Here is a 16873-nt window from a genome sequence, read left to right as displayed (position 1 = left end):
TCTAAAGCTCTCACTTCAGCTAACATTCTGGCACCTTTCATGCATGCGATAATCCCCAAGGCAGGCTTTGGCAGCAGCAAGCCATTAACATTTAGCCTCTGAATGTGAACCGGAAGCACAGCCAACTTTTAATAAGATACTCAAGTGGAAAGTTAGGGTTTGTTGGGTAGAAAAACACAACTAGTCAGTGACCGAACCTGGATTTGTAGATGACAAGGAGTAGGTTTCCTTTCTCACACAGTGATTAATGAATGTAGGCACCCTCAGTGGTGGCATTCCAGGCTGGGGCCACCCTGTCCAGATAGCAGGCAGCATCTGTGGGGTCACCTCAGGCTTAGGAACCACATGGGGCCCCATGTGAGCACATGACTAATTCAGAGCATGGTTGGTGCCCTCTGTTGACCTATGTCCTGGATAGCTGGCCACTCTCTCTGAATAAGGAGTTTGCAGGCTGGGATGGGGCAGAGGGCAAGGCAACAGGTTGATTAAAACTTACCCCCAATACACACACACCCTTTAAACTTAGACAGTATTCCTGACAATTCTAAGGCACTGGAACTAACTCAAGTATGGGATAGTATTGGTATTTCTACAGTTGTATATTTTTGTAAGTACTGCTACTTCTATAGCTAATTATATTCATTCATTCACATATTTACTATGGTACTAGGGTATCTATTGTATGAGACACTGTTCTACGCCCTGAGAAACAGTGTGAATAAAACAAAGTCCCTACCTTTATAAAGCTCAGCGTTTACTAGGAAGATGAAAGAAAGCCAGTAGTTTCATCTGGAAGTGATTTTGTACCACCCCCCACTCTGACTTCTGGTAATGTCTGGAGACATTTTATTTTGGGGGGACATGGGGAGGCACAGGAAGGAGGAGAATTCTACTGGAAGTCTGGCCTAAAGGTTTCTCCATACACAGTGAACTGTAACCTAACTGCATGTAAACAGACTATAACCTCCCCCTGTACCAAGCAGAGAGTTTCAGCCAATCCCAGGCAGCCAACTGTCCAAATGCTGAGCTGTAACCAATCCATCTGTTTCTGTATCCCACTTCTGTTTGCTGTTTATCACTTTCCTTTTTCTGTCCATAAATCCTCTCAAACCAAGCAGAGTTGCTGTGAACCTATTCTGGTGGGAGAACTTCCTGATTTGAGAATTGTTCTTTGCTCACCTAAACTCTGCTAAATTTAATTTATCCTAAGTTTTTCTTCTAACACTGCTAACCATCTTACAATGCACAAGTCAACTCCCTACAACAAAGAATTACCTATCCAGTCCAAAATATCAGTAGTGCCCAGGTTGAGAAACTCTCTGATAAACCATCAAAATCAAAGTATACTGCTAAAATATAATTCTATAAAAATAAATTAAACAAAAATCTTTTTTTAAAATACCCAAGTGATCAGAATTTAATCTGAGTTACAATCCACACACCATGAAAATCACCATTTTAAAATGTACAATTTTGGTTTTAGTATACTCATAAAACTGGCAACCAACCTCATTATCTAACTCCAGAACATTTTCATCACCCTAAAAAAACAATCTCTGTATCCATTAGCAGCCACTCCTCATTTCCCTGTCTCCTCAAGTCCCTGGCAATCACTAATCCACTTTCTGTCTCTATGAATTAGCCTATTCTGGACATTTCCTAAAGATGGGATCATACAATATATAGTCCTTTGTTTCTGCCTTCAATCATCAATAGCATGTTTTCAAGGCTCATCCATGTTGCAGAAAGTAAGAGTACTTTACACCTTCCTTAATAATATAACACGGTATGGATATACCATATTTTATCTATTCATTGACCAATGGATATTTGGATTGTTTCTGCATTTGGTTATTATTGCAGCTAAAACATTTGTGTACAATCGGTTGTGTGAACATATGTTTTCAATTCTAGTGGGTATATACCTAGGACTGGAATTGTTAGAGTCATAAACTGTTTTCTAAAACTGCTGCCATAAATGGTGCCATTTTATAACTCCATCAACAACTCATGAGGGCTCCAATTTCTCTACATCCTAGCCAAGACTTGTTATTGCCTGGCAAATTTTAATTTAAGAGATGAGAATTTTAATTACAACCTAAAATGTCCAGAGGCAAAGCATTTAAGTCTGTCTTAATGAGCCCTCTGAGGTAGTTATTTCAGTTAATTATCACCTGAACTTGCCCCTTAAAGGAATATAAAAGAGTCAATGCAAAACAAATGAGGAACATCCTTCAGCTTTGTCTCCACTGGAAGCTTTTACTTCTAATTAAAAAGTGTGGCCTTTCCTGTTAAACACACAAAAAATCATTCACAAGTCTATATAGCAATATATTTTATGGGAAATTTTGTTTGCTTATTTGTTGATCTCTTCATTTAGATAGTCAAAGAATTCAGGGGAAGTAAATAAAAACCTTTTTGTCTACTCATTAACTCCAGGCCCAGTGACAGGGACAGCGGGGTGGCTGTCCATATTCCAATGTACCTGAAGTGATGGCACTTCAGTAACCTAAGGTTTGACAACTAGAAGAATGATCTGAGGAGGAGGAGGGAGGAGGAGGAGGGCAGAGGAAGGAGGAAGAGGAGAAGGAGCATGATAGAAATGCAGGTTCTCAGGCTCCTAGCCCAGACCTGCTAAATCTAAAGCTGCACTTACCAGCCCTCCAGCTGATTAAAGGTTGAGAAGCACTAAGACCTCACACCATCGGGTTTTTTTCGTTTTGTTTTTTTGCCAAGGCACTCATTGTTTCAAAGCTCTTTTGAAAACATAATCTCCTTAGCCACAAAAAACAATCTTGTGGATATGTTCCACAAAAAAGGAATCTATGCTGTTTTACATTTCATTATCATGGGCAATGTTTAGCTTTGCTTATAAAACAGCTGGGGCCCTTTAACAGCTATGCAACTAAAAGGCACAAATAAGCAGCCTGAAGATTTACATAAAATGACTTTGATCCCTTTGCTGCTTATTGATATTTGGAATGCCCCTGCTTTTTTCACCTGGAAAGATCCTGAGGCTTCAGTGCTTAGGAGTTTTGCAGCTTTCTCTCTCTCTCATTTTCTATCCCTTAAAGAGGAAGTCAACTCACTGATGTCCCTAGTAGCTCAAACAGCAGCTGAGTGGCAGCAGGGATGCAGGATGGCAGAAGCAGAACAGGAACACAGTTGGTGGCACACTGAGAAGCTATAGGGCAGCTCAGGAGGCCCAGGGACCAGGGCTGCTTGGCTGCCTTGTTGCCCTAAGTAACTTCAGTTCCCTCACTTCTAAGCTATGTTTAAGATAATTAAATAACAACATCAACAACAACAGTAGCTTATCTATCTTAACACAGTGTACTGGGAATGCCTTAAATTTTAACTCATTACATCCTCACAATAAGCCTATGGGAGGCTGGGATAAACTGCTATCGCCCCCATTTTACAGTGGAGGAAACTGAGGCACAAAAGTTTACCATAAATCCCAGAACCTATTACAAGAACTAGTGGAGTCTGACCAGATTCTAACCTAAGTATTCTGTCTCCAAGCTGGTTCTTCACCATTATGCTCAGAAATGGCACCCTTTGTAATAAATCACTCTGCACACTGTGACTCACTATATAATATAACTTACTGGTTGCACTGCTCTTTAAAAAACAAAGTTTAAACTAAAAACTGGAAGTATTTGGCAAAAAGCAAACACAGGCTTCTCAGTGGGGCAGATGAGGGTTGCCAGTGCTCTCAAATAGACAGAGATATAATCCAAGCACTGAGGCAAACAGACTTCCTACCAAACCACTCAGTAAGCTGTGCAAACCTTCCCAAAATAAATACCTTGGGACAAGGCTGGGATATTTCTCAAGGCTCTTAACCCGAAGTGGACTTGAACTGTTGCTATTAAAAAGTGCCCACGAGTTACGGCCTGGAAAGTTCCTTCTATCTTTCAGAATAATAACAAACACAATTCTGGTTTTCTGATTACCAGCTGAACATATATTAAAGGAAATACAGACTCACAGGCTACTTTTAGAAGACCTCAATTTTTCAGGCATGTTCATTCGCAGAAAAATTCTCCCAAACCAAACTCTTTCTTGTCTCCTTCACCACCAGGGCTCCTGAGACCAACACAGCTGCTACCACGATGAGGTCTTCAATTCCTTCCGTTGCTTCTGCAACCGATTTGTACTCCCCCCAATCAAACAAGCCACCCACGCTCACACAAAGAAATGACTATAAACCAAAGCCTACCAGAATTTGCCACATCTCAGAAGCCCAGAAAGTAAGAAGGTTCCAGAAGGATAACTGGTCTAACATCCTCATTTGACAGAGACACCAAGGCTCAGAGAAGTTAGGAAATGTGTCAAAACCAGGACTTGAACTCACTGCCCTGCCTGGAAGAGCAATTTCTCCCTAATACACCCACATCTTCCATCCTTCCTTTTAAAAGCCCTCTTTTTCCAAGAAAGGAGTGAGCGTGGTCAGTAAGAGACTCAGGAACACTTCGTGGCACAAAACAACTTTCCCATAATCCCATGGGAGCCTCACCATCCTGACCACCTAAAATCGCTTACATTTTTATTGTACTCCTTTTATAAGACATCTTTCTGAAAATAAAAATATATTTTTAAAAATCAGGAACATTAAACATTTAGAAGAATTAAGATTTAATACCAAGTCCTTCCTGTCGCTTACAAGGCTCTCCCTGTGGCGTCCCGGCTCCCTCGGTGGCTACCTTCCAGCACTCTCCCGGTTCACTGGGCCCCTGACCTTTTTATATATCAAGCACCCTCCTGCCTCAGGGACTTTGCCTCACTGTTCCCTTCACCAGGAGAGCTACTCCTCCAGAAGCACCCAGCTCAGCCCTCATCCACTTAGGCATCTTCTCAGGGACACCTTTGCAGAGTGGCCATTTCCTTATTTTCTTGGATGTACTTCACATCACACTAAAGAGGTATTTGCCCCCTCAGACTGTGCATTCCTTGAGGGCAGAGACTTTATCTTGTTTATTGCAATCTTCCCAGCAAATGGAAGTGATATTTTTTTAGGTAACGTAAATCTTTAGATTTCAATTTGAATTTTTTGAGTTTCCTAACGTGAAGGCACACCTATATACTGGCATAACCATACCTTTTTCTCAGGTTATGATGTATACTCTTAGGAAAGCAGCTGTGTCCTTTACCTTATTATATGATAAGCTCACTTTTGCTTCCCAACAGTGTCCTGCAGTGGTTCTCAAAGCATGACCCCCAGGCTAGCAGGGTCAGGCATCCCTTGGGAACTTGTTAGAAATGCAAAATTTCAGGATCCTACTCAGGTCTAGAGCCCACCATGTTCCCCCACCCCCAAGGTAACTCTGACACACGTTCAAATTTTAGGACTACTAACAGTAATAAAAAATAGATAAAAGTGTGAACTAAAAGCCATGAGTCTTTGGTCTCAACTCTGGCATTCCAAAGCTATGGGACAATAAAGTCACTCAAATTCATTGGCCTCAATTTACTCATCTGGTCTATATGATCACTAAAGCTTCTTTCACCTCTGTAAGTCTAGGATTCCTATCCAGCCGATCAAGTGTTCTATGGCACTTATTTGCTACAACATCTAAATTCTAGGTCACTGAGCTCAAATGAGGCTTAGCCCACATGGAATATTTCAGTGAGCCAATCTCAACAGCAGGATTAAAAGGTCTGGATTCCAATTTCAGATTATAATCGGAGGGTATGGATGGCAGTACTATCTAATAGCTTCTGGTTATAAAAGTCTTGAAAAACTAAATTCAACTCTGCCAGTGGGGATTAACCCTATTGGCCCAGAGAGAAACCCTGCCAGCAGAGAAGTGCTGCTGCGGCCTGGCTTTCAGCAATTTCAAAGCAGCTTCCATGGCAACCCTGATCAATGCTTCCATTAGAAACTGGTGTCGCAGAAACTTTGAGAAAATAGAAACATTTGTTGCTTTTCCCTGCTTAAAAGGGTAGAATAAATGATGACTGGCATAAAAAAAAAAGTATAAAAATAGGATTACTGTTTTGTAAGTGCCCACAATGTGCTAATTAATAGAATCAGCAATACTTTCTCTGGGGACAGATCTTCTGGGGACAGGAGGGAGGAGACATTGAGATGAAAGATCACATACTTAGAGCAAGGAAATGCCATGCGCTTAACCAGAGCATTAGATCTTCTCCTTCAGAATTGTTTGGTTTCATAAATGTGATATGCAGATAATATTTGAGCATTATGAAATCTTCATCAGAGCAAATGATTGGCATGTTGCATTCACTGGTACCCCAGACTCTAGTACCCAGAACACGTGATTTGTACTAACTCTAGAAACTTTCTGATCCACACTTTCCTCTTTACAAATTTACTTCTGGGTGATTGAGATTATCATGAGAAATACCTGAGGGAAATGGACAAGATCTTTAAAATGGGGGGGAAAAATGAACTGTTAATATTATTAACTATCAATACCAAATGTGGGAGTACTAAGTATTAACATAATTAATAAGAAACAATTCCTTTCTTATTAATTAGGAAAGACTGGGCTCTAACTGTGATAATTTAATAACAGAAATAAGATGGGTACATAGGTAACCAAGACCATGAAAGCCTAGGTGATTTAAGAGAAGCAGTGGCAAGAGAGAGCTCGCCCACTTTGATAATTAAAAGGCTTCATGGCAGAGACGGCAAATTGGGCCTTGAATGATACACTTGGAGGGATGGGTGGTGGCATCTTGGAAGGCAGGGACCGAGGTGCAGAGAGCAGGAGTGTTTCTAGAGGACAGGCACACACTGCTGAGCTTACCCCTGGTTGCTGCTCAGTGTGAGAAGCTCCTGCTCCGGCGTGCCCTCTCTCATGTGACAGCGGCAGAGTGCAGGTCACTCGCGGCTATGTGCTCTGAGATCCATCCCCATCCTCCCTGCTCTGCTCTGTCACAGGCAACCACCTTTCCCAGGCTCCTCTGACCTCTACATTCAGGGCAGGTCCAACTGGTGCAGGGCAAAGCCTGAGAGCTTTGACCCCGGGCAACAATTAGCATTTGAGTGTTTAAAATCCTTCATTCTCAATATACTTAATCCCACTTTGAAAATAGCTTTAAAATTTAAAAAAATCCTGTGATCCTATCAAGATTTTAACTAATGTACCTCCTAATTTTTAAATCTATTCTCATGCATTTGCATGACTACTATGGTTGCAAGTCTTCCTTCTAAAGCACAATTTTGCAACAAGATACATTCAGCTTTAGCATCCAACACTGCTTCCCTTTTAAAAATTCAACAATTGTTACTTTAATTTACTTTAAGCTAAAATTTACCTTTTATTTAAGTTTTACTTTGTGCATAAGCATTATGTACATACCTATACAAATACATGTGCATGCATGTGTGTATTCTAGAAAAAACTTCATCCAGGCTCCACAGGCCTTGCTCAGGCCACCTGTAACTATCATGATATAGCACCTATTGGGAAGCTTCAGCTGGGAAATGTGGGCTCTCACCGTGGAGTGTCCTGTTCGGTGGTTCTGTTAAGTATGAACATTCACATCACCAGGGGTGCTGTATGAAACCCCATGCCCAGAGGGTGTGCTCCATACCAATTTAATCAGAAGTTCTGCAGGTGGAACCTGGCATTTGTCAAGGATGCCCAGATGATTCTAATGGGAGCTGAGCTGAGAACCACTGAGCTAATGGGAGCAAGAACAAATAGAAACCTCCCGCAATTGTCCCTCCACACAAACGCCTAATTCAACAATTATCCACGCAAGTAAGCACCTTCAGAAGAACCAAATATTAGATGAGCAATTACAGCACCTGTTTTTAACATTATATCAAGGAAAGAGTCATTGAAGAGGGGAGAAAAGACGGTCTTGCATTGCCTATGACACCCCTCCTATACGTCTGGCAGTGGACAGAGAGTCTATGTGCCCAAGGCAGAAAGAGTGAAGGGACTGTGGGCTTAGAATTGAAACTCAGGGCTCCCTTGGCACAGAATTCTGCCTGTGCCCATGGAGAGAGCATTTTGACCAGCCTGGCCAGGGGGAAAACCTCCATCCCAAAGCCAGCTAGCTCTACACCAGCAGAAAAAGAGCAACCTGGGGCCTGGAATAAATTCATAAGGCAGGCCACAAGGGCTGCAGTCCTTGGGCAGTTCCTGTGGCTGTGCTGGCTTGGAGCTAGTGGACCTGGGGTGCACGTGACCCAGTGAAACCCCAGCAGCTGCGGCCAAGCCAGCGTCTGTGTCACCCCTCCCCCAACTCCAGGCCGCACAACTCAGGGAGAGGCTTCTTCCACTTGGGCAAAGGAGAGGGAAGAACTCAAAGGACTTTGTTTTGCAACTTGGGTACCAGTTCGGCCACGGTAAAATAAAGTACTAAGCAGACTCCTGAGGCCCCTGAAACCAGGCTTTATAGTTCTTGGATGGCATGTTTGGACCCACCCTAGCCTAGAAGGAAGCATGTTACCTTGAAGGGAAGTACCCTGTCCTAACCTGCTGACTAACGAGCTTTTGGGCTTTGAATAAACATCAGAAGTAGTCAGACAACAGTCACCACTGGTGTTCGGTGAGACTGGGCTGCCTTTGATTGTGACCTGGTGCTGGTGGCCACAAGGGAGTGCCCATGTCACACCTCCCCCAACTCCAGCAGCCCAGCACAGAGAGGTGAGGGAAGAGAGTAAGAAACTTTGCCTGGTATTCCAGAGAATTCTCTTGTCTCTTACCCAAGCTCACCAAAGCAGTACCACCAGCAGTCTGCAAGAGTCACAGCACTACTGGGCTTGGGGCACACCCCTTGCCCCCGTGCTGATATAACAGCAGTGATCAAGGACTTAGACCACAATACTCAATTCCCTTTGACTATCTCGCAAGCCTTCCCAAGAACGACGGGTTCAAACAAGCCCAGACTGTGAAGATTAAATACCTAACTCGGCAATGCCCAGACATGGACAAACATCCACAAGCATCAAGAATATCCAGGAAGACATGACCTCGCCAAACTAGAACCAATGATCTACTGAGTGGCACCCTGAACCTGAGCTGCTAGGATAAGCTCTTAAAAAATTAAGAGAAACAATGGCCATGGTGTCATTGTTTTTCTTTTCAATTTAGGGCCCCCTATGTTCATGCAGTTACCTGTACCTACCCTGTCTCCTTCCCCTGTACCTACCCAAATTCTACTGGATCCTTTCTTCAAGGCCCACCTCACATTTCAACCTCAGGTGCTCCAGTGTCTCACCCCCTCTCCCATCCCGAACCCTCACAGTCAGTATTTTACAGGTTAGCACTTATTTTCCAGTATCTTCATCAGTCTTGTCTTCCCGACTAACGCTAAACATCTTGCAGGCCAAGACCATTTTTTCTCCTTCTTCTGTATCTTGTTCAATAGAGTCTGGAACATTTTAGACTCATGGAGTGCCTCCTGACTAGTAGATTCATAAAACACAAGCATTTGGGCATATTTATAAGGTAGGAATAGAGGTTATACCACCTTCAAATATCTGTATGACCCAAAGCAGGGTGAATACAGCAATTATTTTCTTCAGTTTATCGCTCTGACAAATATCAACAGGTCTTAAGAAAGATGTAGGGTGATTTTGCAGGGAAGGAAGGAGACTGCAATTCCACATTTAGCAGTAGTGGTTTTAGATAAATTAACTTGGCAGCTGTGTGAGAGAAGAACTGGAAAAAGCTGATCAGGTAGTATGACCTGATGTCCAAGATTGAACTGCTTGTATAAAATATCTTACACATCCTTATTCTGAGAATACAGGAAAGGGGAAAAGTGCAACAAGCCACCAGCCAGAGAAGCCCGGGATTGTAGTGATTTGCAAAGTTCAAGGACTACCTCCCCCACTTCATATTCAAGCTTCTCAGAGTCTAAAAATACTTTCACAGAAAGCCAAAAAGATCAGATTTGTGAAATGTGGGCTACATGAAATACTATATATATATATATATATATATATATATATATATATATATGTCTGCACATACATAAAAGCCTGGGTGGTAATTGTTCAAAATACTATAGTCACAGCAGTGATTTTATTTAGTCTAGTTGTTCCTAAGACAAACACATATAACTTTAATTAAATGCACATCCACATGTAGTGGGACCCATCTTGAAACAATTAGACTTCTCCGGTAACAGGTTTCAGGGCATCGGCCTCCTCCCACTTCCTCACATCCACCATGAAAGAGAACAGAGGGGCAGGGGCTCCGACTCCACAAACACAGCCTGCAGCTAGAGCTCTCTGCCCTACTCTATTTTGTTCACTTCCGACCCATGACACCACCCTTCCTTTATTCTTTCCTAAATGAATTCCAGTCATTCAATTGCACTTACTATTTTTTAACCCCTTTTGGGGGTTAAAAAGGCAGAAAAATTTCTGGCATGGTTTCCTATCTTTCCCTGAAAGGAAATATTCCAGGAAGAAACTGGAAAGTCTAAGGCATTACCAAACCTCCCATCTGGTTATTGACCTTGGGTTACGTGGCTTCTGGAGAATGTCTGCGGAGATGGCTGCCTCTACTGCCACATTCTTGGGACTTTCTGGACCGTCTGGTTCTCTAGGTAGTAAAGGCTGAGTATTTCTCCATTTAAATGGCCCTGGAAGCTGGAGACCAGTGTCAGGTTGTCACTTTCACCAGAATAGTCCTTTCCCACCTGAACCCCAAGTGAATTCACCCCTAAGTAATTTACTCATGAGATATCATCAGCTCTCCGTAAGAGCCATGCTGAAAAGTCACTTCCACAAATACCGATCAAAAGCCTTTGTGCCTGAAACAATGGAAAAAACCAACATAATAACAAAAATTATATGATCCTTGTCCTCAGAGAGCTTGCTGTGCTATATGGGATTCAAGCCTTTCAGAAAACAAAAGTTTTCTTCTGGAGACATTTCTATTGTTCCTATTCTTTTGATAGAATACAACAAGTTCTAAACTGAGATTCTAGTATTTAAAAGGGAAGAAAAGTTTAAAAAAAAAAAAAGGACTGAGAGAACCAGGCAGGAAGGCATTCCTGACTGGACACAGAACTTGGGCGAAAAACCATTCTCACTTGAGAGGGCAGAAGCAGACAGCACTACCTCCAGAAGAAGCCAGAGGGGACAGAATATTTAGGTAAATAAAGGAAGGGCCTTTGAGACCCTGAATGCCCCAAATCAGGACTGATAGTCAATTGTATATTCCAGAGCAAAAGTACAAAGTGAGTTATTACCAAAGTTCTCCAGAAAATAGGCCTCTAGCCTAATTTTGATACGAAACTATATAAACTGAAGGGTAAATCCTAACAAGCAGGCAGAAAATGAGGCCACATGCTGTCCAAGACCTACTTTACAAGAATCTGAACTGGCCTTACCCCTTACAGAGAAACTTGAACCACCTCTCAGAGGTCCACAGACAAATGCCGCCCCTGCAAGCTCTCAGGGTTGTTCCGGCCAAGAGCTGCAGCAGAGGGAAGTCAAGTCCAGCACTGGCCTGTCACAGATTCAGAGCTACTCCGGGAAGCGGCCAGTTCATGTGCTACTAAACCAAACGTACCTGGAAAGAATAGGAACAACAACAGAAAAGTCTCCACAGCTTAGGAAAACTCCTAAGTTCCTCCTGAGGAAGACCCATGTACACACAGCCAGGAATGCACAGATTAGACCAAATCCAAGCTCAGAAGGGCAGACTGCCAAAGGTGAGAAGGCTGAAGCCACAAGAACAACACCTCTTGGGGCTCACATTACAACAGAATTCTTGACCTTGATACTGAAGAGATAAGACTGATTGTTTCCAACCCCACAACCCCCCATCTCATTCTGAATACTCAGACCATTAGATCTCAATGAAAATATGAAACCAAATAAGATTTAATTGCATGATGCCTTTAAAAATTAAATTCTTATAGTTATCAATTAATAACTTTACTCATCGAAAAGAATATTCAAACAAAAAATTAAGTGTTGACAGATGATCACTTATGGAAAATCCTACACTGGAAAAATAATGAGCTCCTCTCTTCTTTTTCATTAGCTCTTTTAAATTTCTACATATATGCCAGCGAGAGAAAAAATAATTGTCCTGTAAGCACAAAGGTAGAGTTGTTAGAATTGGTTCTAAAGTTAATTCAGGAAGAGCTGTGTTACGTGGGCCTTTGTTTTATCACGTGTAAAACGGAGGTGGTGATTTTTATATAACTGCCATATGCATTTCTACCATTAAAAGAGAACAGAATGAAGTATTGATACACGCTACAACACAGATGAGCCTTGAAAACATTAGGCTAAGTGAAAGAATCCAGAGAAAAAGGCCACATAGTATATGATTCCGTTTACATTAAATATCCAGAACAGGCAAATTCATAGAGACAGAAGGCAGATGACTGGTTGCAAGGGGGACAGGGAAGAGAGGTTAGGGAGTGACTCCTTAATGGGTACAGGGTTTCCTTCTCGGACGATGAAAAAGTTCTGGAACTAGATAGTAATGATGGTTGCACAACATTGTGAATCTACTTAATGCCTCTGAATTATATGCTTTCAAATGGTTGAGAATGGTAAATTTTATGTTATGTGTATTTTACCACAATAAAAAGAGAGAAAGTAGGAAATAATAGGCTGGCTATTTATTCGACACACAGTAAATATCTTAAGAGCAAAAGATACAAATTTGTCCAGGTGATCATAATTGTGGCTTAGCTGCTAATTTAAATTTTCTATCTTTTCTTTCGTGAGTACTATCTTGGACAAAACTATCATAATCATTTCTTTCCCCTTTCTCTGGGATGACTATAAAAGATCATCTGTACAGACACCTGCAAAACTGGATTGGGGGAGTAGGTACAAAGTAGGTACAAAGAATGCATAAGAATAGTACAAGAAGCAGTCCAGAAGCACCAGTGTCTAGAACCAAAAATCTAAGGACAAAAAAAAAAATGATTCCTCTCCCCAGACCGAGTGATCCAGAACATCTGGGGCGATTCAGAACATTATGGCATCAATATATTTTAAAAGCACCCCAGGTGATTATACTACAGAAGCCAGGATCGAGAACCGCTGTTCTTGGATGGGAAGGGAAGGGAACTGCTTTGTCCAGTGCCCACTGTGGGCTGGGTGCTGCGCCAGCTCTTTACATACAAGACCCGTAGCTGAGGGTGCCCCTCCCATATCCTCTGGGACTTCTTGTGTCCATGAGCATTGTGGCCCTTAAGTGCAGCACTCAACCTTGGAGGGAGAGGAGATCAGGGATGGATAACCCATTTCCTTACCCCTTGGATGGGATAACTGTGAGGCCTAATGTAAACCTGGGGCAAGCAAACTTTTTCTGTGAAGGGACAGATAATAAATATTTTGGGCTTTTCTAAGCCATATACTCTCTGCTGTAACTACTCCATCCCTGCAGTGCAGAAGCAGTCATAGACAATGCCTGAATGGGAGTGGGAGTGGCTGTGCTCCAATAAAATGTTACTTCTAAACACTATTCCCTTATAGGCCCAGTTACTCAGGAGGCAGAGGCAGGAGGATCGCTTAAGCCCAGGAGGAGTTCAAGTCCAACAAGACCTCATCTCTCAAAGAAAAAAAGCAGACAGCAGACCATAGCTTTCCAACCCCTACTCTAGGTTTAAACAGATTCCCAGAATCCTCATCAAGAAAGAGTCCCAGTTGCCTATAGCAGGAACCTGTAAATAACATACCCTATATAGGTTTCTTCCTTCCCCATGCTTCCTGGGACCACTGGCTGGAAAAAACCACTTGCAATCAAATCCTGTCTCAGGGACTGCTTCTGGGGGCACCCAACCTATATCCGTATCTCATGTTATCCTCATAACTACAGTTATGCAGTTAACTAATAACATTAGGATGGTTATAAACAAATACATGTATGCACACACACACACACACACACAAAATCAAATATATAGTTTTAATTATGGCAAGTAAGAGTACCACATATGGCAAATCATACTACTCATGTACATATTGATCTATGTTAAGGAAGGAGGATTTAAAATAAATAATAATATAAATAGGTTTGAGGGCTATGAAAAAATATTTTTTCTCTTTTATGCTGTTTCTTATCTAGGGTAGAATTCATTTCCCATCTGCCACTTGGTTGCAATCTTAGTAGGTGAAATCTTTGGTTATATCTAGGAACATATATAGCCATTCAAGGTAAAGCTCCATGTGTAACTTGGAATTTGAAGACAAAAGAACTAGATAAAATATCCCCTTACAATTTTTTTTTTTTAGACAGAGTCTCACTTTGTTGCCCAGGCTAGAGTGAGTGCTGTGGCGTCAGCCTAGCTCACAGCAACCTCAAACTCCTGGGCTCAAGCAATCCTATTGCCTCAGCCTCCCGAGTAGCTGTGACTACAGGCATGCGCCACCATGCCCGGCTAATTTTTTCTATATATATATATTAGTTGGCCAATTAATTTCTTTCTATTTATAGTAGAGATGGGGTCTCGCTCTTGCTCAGGCTGGTTTCGAACTCCTGACCTCGAGCAATCCGCCCGCCTCAGCCTCCCAGAGTGCTAGGATTACAGGCGTGAGCCACCACGCCCGGCCCTCTTACATATTTTAACATGGGAGTGGAGGTGGAGCAACAGTAATTTCACAAAGTCCCCATAAAGGCACTTGTGGAATTCCCCTACGGACACTAAGGATTCCAGAGGACGCTCTGAAAACCTAGAACCAGCACGTCGGAAACCAGTGTTTCAGCTTACGCGGTTTTGCCCTCGCTGTCATGCTTGGTGGCGCTGGCCCCCTTCTTGCCCAGCAGCGATGCCACTTTCTCTGCATCTCCATTCTCCACGGCCTGCAGCAGCCGGTCATCGTTCTTGTTCCACTCATTGGTCTGCAGAGCAAAGGGAAGAAACAGAGACAGTGAATGACATTGGCCACAGCCATGAGACCCGCAGGACCTTCGTCCTCCCAACTCCCTGCCCTCCTGTGGCTCCAAAAAACCTGGCCCCAAATGGCAACTTTAAAAATACCTTCCCCTTCACCGTGGAGACACCCAAGAAGGCTGTTTTCCCCAAAGAAAACATCCACAATTCAGTGAAATCACGGCCAGTCACCAAACTCTGAGATAAAGTTACTTCTTTTAACTAATGTTGGGAAGATGAAGTAACTTAAAAAGACCTCGAGGCCAGTTTACACATTAGCTAATTTCTAGCTAACTGAACAGCTGGCTTGTCAGGCGTTGGCCTTTGACTTAGGCCACAGCTCACTCGGTCCACTGTGTTACAGAACCAAATTGGCCAACAGCTCAAGGTTACCCGAGGGTTTATATACACACGATTTTTCATCTGCTTTTATTGCCATTCTTCCTGACCTTTTCACTGGGCCTATTTTTGAGCTGGATACTGATTTTAAGTAGTTGTCCAGGCTACCGACTCAACAAAGTATCACCAGAAACAAAACTGCTTCCCGAGCAAGCTAGTAAACATCCAACAGCTTTGGGCAAAGCCTCAACCACGGTCAACCCCAAACCCCAAATGAATAATTCTGCAAACGACAGTAACAGTAAAGTTTTCATGTGTATAAAACTCATTTCTACTCTTGGAGGGAAAGAGATGATCTCTATGTAAGAGCAGATGGCAATTAAGTACTAGACTGAGAAGATGCAGATGTGAAAAGGCAACAGTGAGCCATTGAAGGTTTTGGAGCAGAGGAATGAGAGAACAATCGAACCAGTGGTTGAGGACAATAAAACCAGTGGTTGAGGAAGTCACTGGGAGGTACATGATCCACATAGGATTAATGGAGGAAAAGGGAGGGAGAAAAGATGCTGGGTGTCCCAAAACCAAGCAGCACTGTTCGGGCCCAGGCTGCTTCCAGTCTCCCCACTGCAGCAGGCCCTGAGCTCTGCCTACTTTCCCAACCCTTCAGTGTGACACTACCACTATGGGGTCGCTCCTCGTCCCTTCCCAAAGCTTTCTACAGACTCTCTGCTTCCTTGTGACCTCTGAAGATAAGAACCCCCAGGAGGTATTTCATATAGAAGACTTTAAAAGGAAGCAGGCAAATGGGATGTTAAAGATTTACAAACTAAAAAAAGGGAATTTTACATGATTACAGCCTTCCATGGCCCCAGGAGTGTGTTCCCAATCTCTGTACCGATGTAATGAGAAAACCCAACAGGATTCTACCCTCTCATAGAGCAGGGATGGGTCCACGAAATACCCAGTCTCCCTCACAATTTAGTCCAGAATGCTAGCCCATAATTTGCACCGCTGAGTGTCTCAGGTCTAGGCCACTCCCGGTTCTCAGAACTCCTCCTCCCCATGGCCATCCAGAGTGAATGAACACAGGAAGACTGAGAACCAGCAGTTCGTCCTCTAGGCTGCATGAACTTGAAGCCCAGAACTCTAGAGTGACACTTATGTCAGTGATGTGGCTTTAAGTCATCTATAACCCCTCTGTGCCTCAGTTTCCCAAGACTTTGGACTGGATGTCCACTGTGATTCCTCTAAAGCTCAAAATCCTTACTCTATAAAATTCCCCAAACCAAACTTTGCTAGATATTATACTAGAACAGTACTGTCTGAGACAATGGAAATATTCTACATCCACGCCGTCCAATACGACAGCCACAAGGCCAGTGGATCTCAACCAGGGGTGATTTTGTGTCTGAGGGGACATTTGGAAATCTCTGGAGACATTTTTGATCATCAAGACTATAGAGTGCTACTGGCATCTAGTAGGTGGAGGAGCTGCTAAACATCCTACAATGCACAGGATAGCCCCTCCCCCTGAAGAACTAGACCCCAAATGTCAATGCTGCATTTAGCCTCCTGTGGCCACTGAGCACTGGAAATGTGGCTAGTGCAACTGACGAAGTGAATTTTTGACTTTGAGACTTCAGGTACTGGTAGGTAGTGACTGCCATGCAGAACAGTGCAGCTCTACATG

The 16873-nt window shown here is 42.8% G+C and overlaps 1 protein-coding gene across 3 annotated transcripts in view; it reads right to left on the bottom strand.

Moving 5' to 3' along the window:
- RAI14 (retinoic acid induced 14) overlaps positions 1-16873 on the bottom strand; it is a 135432-nt gene that overhangs the window by 37058 nt on the left and 81501 nt on the right. For 2 of the 3 annotated variants that reach the window (XM_012758118.2, XM_012758122.2), the window contains exon 3: positions 14683-14813. In XM_012758118.2, coding sequence (XP_012613572.2) covers positions 14683-14813 — 131 coding nt within the window. Of the gene's footprint in view, positions 1-14682; positions 14814-14952; positions 16718-16873 lie in introns of those variants that run through there. The other variant, XM_012758117.3, reaches the window with a different exon arrangement.

Source organism: Microcebus murinus, chromosome 11, assembly GCF_040939455.1.
Source record: "Microcebus murinus isolate Inina chromosome 11, M.murinus_Inina_mat1.0, whole genome shotgun sequence".
NCBI classification, from domain to species: domain Eukaryota; kingdom Metazoa; phylum Chordata; class Mammalia; order Primates; family Cheirogaleidae; genus Microcebus; species Microcebus murinus.
This window is presented reverse-complemented; position numbering and strand designations above follow the sequence as displayed.